This window comes from Triticum aestivum, chromosome 1A (genome assembly GCF_018294505.1).
Source record: "Triticum aestivum cultivar Chinese Spring chromosome 1A, IWGSC CS RefSeq v2.1, whole genome shotgun sequence".
NCBI lineage: Eukaryota > Viridiplantae > Streptophyta > Magnoliopsida > Poales > Poaceae > Triticum > Triticum aestivum.
In genome coordinates this window covers 488528867-488532934 of record NC_057794.1, presented here as the reverse complement: position 1 = coordinate 488532934, position 4068 = coordinate 488528867, and the positions used below count along the sequence as shown (strand labels likewise).

General features: G+C 42.5%; 1 protein-coding gene across 1 annotated transcript; it reads left to right on the top strand.

The window, feature by feature from the left end:
* Nucleotides 1–857: 857 nt before the first annotated feature.
* Nucleotides 858–3690, top strand: LOC123154503 (coiled-coil domain-containing protein 115). The gene is made up of 7 exons (XM_044573238.1): nt 858–1081; nt 1867–1999; nt 2133–2258; nt 2335–2402; nt 2916–3003; nt 3086–3184; nt 3441–3690. Exons 1-6 carry the CDS (start codon nt 890–892, stop codon nt 3163–3165), a joined length of 687 nt encoding a protein of 228 aa, XP_044429173.1. The 5' UTR covers nt 858–889; the 3' UTR covers nt 3166–3184; nt 3441–3690.
* The last annotated feature ends 378 nt before the right edge of the window (nt 3691–4068 follow it).

Here is a 4068-nt window from a genome sequence, read left to right as displayed (position 1 = left end):
AGCAAAACCGTGACTCACTAAAGAAAAAAAAATAGAAAACACATTTTTTTCCGTTTCTGAAAGGCACAGCCGTGACTCTCGCTAAAGCACAACCGTGCCTCTTGCGAAAAAAAACCCGTGACTTTCGCGAAATGAAAAAAAAGAAAACATGTTTTTTTCATGCAAAAAAAATTCGAAATTTTTTTGTCGAAAAGCTAAGGAAGACCGGGAGAAAACCAAAACGTCGAAAAAACCCGGGAAAAAAACCGTTTAAAAAGCCGAAAATGCATGCAGAAAAATAAAAAATAAAAATCCGGAGGGAGCGTCCATAGCGCGATACGTGGCGAATATCTGAGAGCGCGTCAAGTGGCGCTGATCGTTGCGAGGCTCCCGATGGAGCGCTCGTTAACTAGTTGCTCCCCATTTCTTTTCACTCAAAGAAACCTAAATAAAATTTTCTTATTCTTATAAAAAGGACTAAATATATAGGCCGTGCATCTTTTCAAGTATTGCGTGCGACGCTTGGTCCGCTGGCTAGCGAGCGCTTCCCCGGCCGCAGGTTGAGGGTTCGAGCCACCCGCCCGCGCCAATTCTCTTTCCATATTTTTTTTATTTCTCAATATCCCACGGACATATGGGTACAGCCTGATGAGCGGGGCCTGTCTGACGTGGCATACAGCGGGATACACAATACGTATGCAGCGTGTAGAGTGCGTTTCAACTTTAGGGACCGTATTGACAATGTATTTTCATGTACTGGGATCGTATTGAAGCATCGTATTGAAGCAGTACGCAAGTTCCAGTACATCGCCGGCAAGTGCGAGGACTATAGATGTAATTATCTCCCCTCACAATTTCTGGTTCCCTGCCCCCAATCCCCTCGGCATTCGGGCGCGTCAGGTTCGGGCTGATGGCGACGGGAGCGGAGGTGCTGCGGCACATGGGACCCGACCGTCGAGTGGAACAAGTTGAAGATATCACCAATGCGGCGGCGGCGGCGGCGGAAGAACTTGGGGGAGACGACGAGGAGATCCTGCGGTTCATGGACTCGGCGGATGGCTACCTCCTCCTCATGGATTCGCTTTCCGTCGCTCTTCGCCAGGTAGGTCACGCCGGCCGCTGCCCTCTGTGCACTAATCTCTCAACCCCCTGCGCAGTACTCCCTTCATTCCATAATATAGTGCTTCATCTATCTCCGTGCTTCAACTTTGACTGTAAATTTAACTACCAAGACCGATTGCGGCGGGAGCAAAAATTATATCAGTGAATTCGTATTCGAAAGAAGTTTTTAATTATATAATTTTTTCTCCCACCGCAGTTGGTCTCGTTGGTTAAATTTATGATCAAAGTTGCACCTAGAAAAACGCGGGCGCACTATATTTTGAAACGGAGGGAGTAGTATGTATGTATGGTCCTCTGCTCTGGGTTCCCTTTATCTTTGGAGCAGTTTGACTCCAGTTCAAGTGACTGTTACAACACAAGTATAGTAATGCTAGTATGTATCAGGCACCCGAACAATCTAATTTCTATCTTCGGGGTCTAGCTAAGTACTACCCCCCGTTTTAAAATAGATGACACAACTTTATACTAATTTTATACTAAATTTAGTACAAAGTTAAGTCATCTATTTTGGAATGGAGAAAGTACATGAGAAGAACTAGTATCTGAGCGCAAGCTTCTTTGCTCGGATGATTTTATTTTTGTTTCAATGGTACCTACGGTTGTGCAGTACCCTGAAATTTATCTTGCTCTGGGTTGCATCTAGTTCCGACAATGTCGAGCAACTATATACGAGTGCTTTTGGAAGACTTATGCGGGAAACTGTTTTGCTATTGTAGTGCTACCGCAGTTCACAAGGATATATGAGTGGCATTCTTTGTTTTCCAGGGTTGGCTTGATCTGGCAAGTGCTCGTCACTCGATGGGCGCATCACGTGTTTCGAGTGTGCTGTTTGATCATAAGGAGCAATCTGCAGCCACTATGCTGCAAGTGGATTATTCTGCAGATTTGCAACCATCAGGTAACCATTATTTGAGTTCACAATCTTAATCAACAGTGCATAGCTGCTATGGCAACCATCCTTGTTTTTTTCGAAATCCTTAGATTGATAGTTCCATGTGCATGCCATGAGTTGTTCTTTAATTATGTTTCAGAATCAAAGCCGCATTTTGCTCTGTCGAAGTGGTGCTTGCAAGAAGAATCAAGCTCCAGTGGTGTTATCTGTGTACAAGATGGTACTAAACCAAAACTAAGGTACCGAGGATCAGAAGCTACCCCAGGTATTTGCACAAGTGATCAGGGACACTGTTTCTATTCTAGTAGTGTTTCTACCTGAAATCCTCTTCTTTTGTTAAGGAGATGGTAGCAGGGAATCAGATGCAAGTACTGCAAAGTCTTCTACTGGTGTTGACATTAGCAACCAGGTAAGTGTGATATAAAAACATGTCATCTTTTGCAAACATGGCAGGTAAAAGCAACATATACAACTCTTAAAAATAGAGCACATTTGGTGGTGGATAATGGTTTAAAAGTGACAAAAACCAGAGCACTGCTGTAATTCAGCAAAACCAAGTTTTATCTGCTTGAGTCGTTAATTTGGCCAGGTCACCTGGATATGCTGGATGCCAGACCTGTTGATAGTTCAAAATGAAGTATCAAGACAACAAAACAAAATGTTGCAGTATAGGAGTTCTACTCAAGTTTGAGAGCTTTATCTCAAGCTAGTCTGGCTTGTGACTGTTCTATCCAAATTTTGTTCTTGCTAGTAAACACATAATTTCACATTCACATATGTAACGCTGAAGAGTGACAGATTTACTCAGATGCAAAATACAGGTGTGCTACAGCACACCTATGCATTTGTGTCGTGAATAAGACAGCTGTGTAATTCTGGGACGCTTAGATTCTATTGATTGTTCCTTTCCTCTGCACTTTAGGTTCAAAGTGCAAGATCAAAGGAATTGTCAGTCTTCGGAAAGTTGGTGTCTCCAAAACTACGAACAACCCAAGTTTCCTTCGAAACAGGTTTTATTTCTAGTCAGAACAGTAGAGAACCCACTGTCCTTTAGCCTTATATTGATCTAACTTATATCTTTGTTTCATGTAGCACTTGAACTAATTGTGGAGCTAGCTAATTCAAGATCAACCATGCTCTCTAGTTTCTCACAGATAAAGTGCAGATCATGAACCGCTTACCTGATTTGAGGTTCTGTACCCTTGCACACCATCTCTCCTCTTTGTGTAGTATATCAGTGCGTTTGTACTAGAAAATATCATAATCCTATTCGAAACGTTGTACATTGTCCGTCTGGATATGAAATGGCTAGAAGTGCATAAGAGTCTTTGTTTCATTATCTTGCCTATTGATGCAAGCCCTATGTTTGGATTATAAACGGTTTCAGTAGAGAACACACTATCCTTTAGCCTTATATTGATCTAACTTATATTTCTGTTTCATGTAGCACTTGAACTAATTGTGGAGCTAGCGAATTCAAGATCAACCATGCTCTCTGGTTTCTCACAGATAAAGCGCAGATCATGAACCGCTTACCTGATTTGAGGTTCTGTACCCTTGCACACCATATATTCTCGTTGTAGTATCAGTGATATGCAGTCGGCAGCACTTAGAAAATATCTTAATCCTATTTGAAATGTTGATGTACGTGAATATGAAATGGCTACAAGTGCATGAGAGGCTTGCTTTGCGTCTCATTATCTTGCGTTCAGGCAAGCACTATTTCTGCTATCGGCGGTTTCCTTAGTGGAAATCGACGTGGAAACTTGTTGTTCCAAGTAAAATCAGACTCTGAGCAAGAACGATCAGTCGGCCCTGAGCCTTGAGCGTTGCATCTCTACTTTGTACTAATAACAGAGTAATACTGCATCACATAGGAAAATTTACATAACCTCTCTATTCCTTCTTACACGACCCAAAACAACACTCAAAAATCCTAGTATTAAGCGGTCTCTAAGCTAGTTGGAAACCAAGGAAGGCCTGAAGGAAAGGGGGAAGTTAACACAGTAACATGTACAGTAGCTAGAAGCATTCTTCTTGTACCCGGTCTAGAGCCTTGACTGACTGACGACGGA

Excerpts from the sequence above, each read along its gene's own strand:
- LOC123154503 (XM_044573238.1), top strand. The coding sequence starts at position 890 with ATGGCGACGGGAGCGGAGGTGCTGCGGCACATGGGACCCGACCGTCGA. Across the intron at positions 1,082-1,866 it reads TTTCCGTCGCTCTTCGCCAG|GGTTGGCTTGATCTGGCAAG; the intron begins GTAGGTCACGCC and ends TTTGTTTTCCAG. Across the intron at positions 2,259-2,334 it reads AGGATCAGAAGCTACCCCAG|GAGATGGTAGCAGGGAATCA; the intron begins GTATTTGCACAA and ends TCTTTTGTTAAG.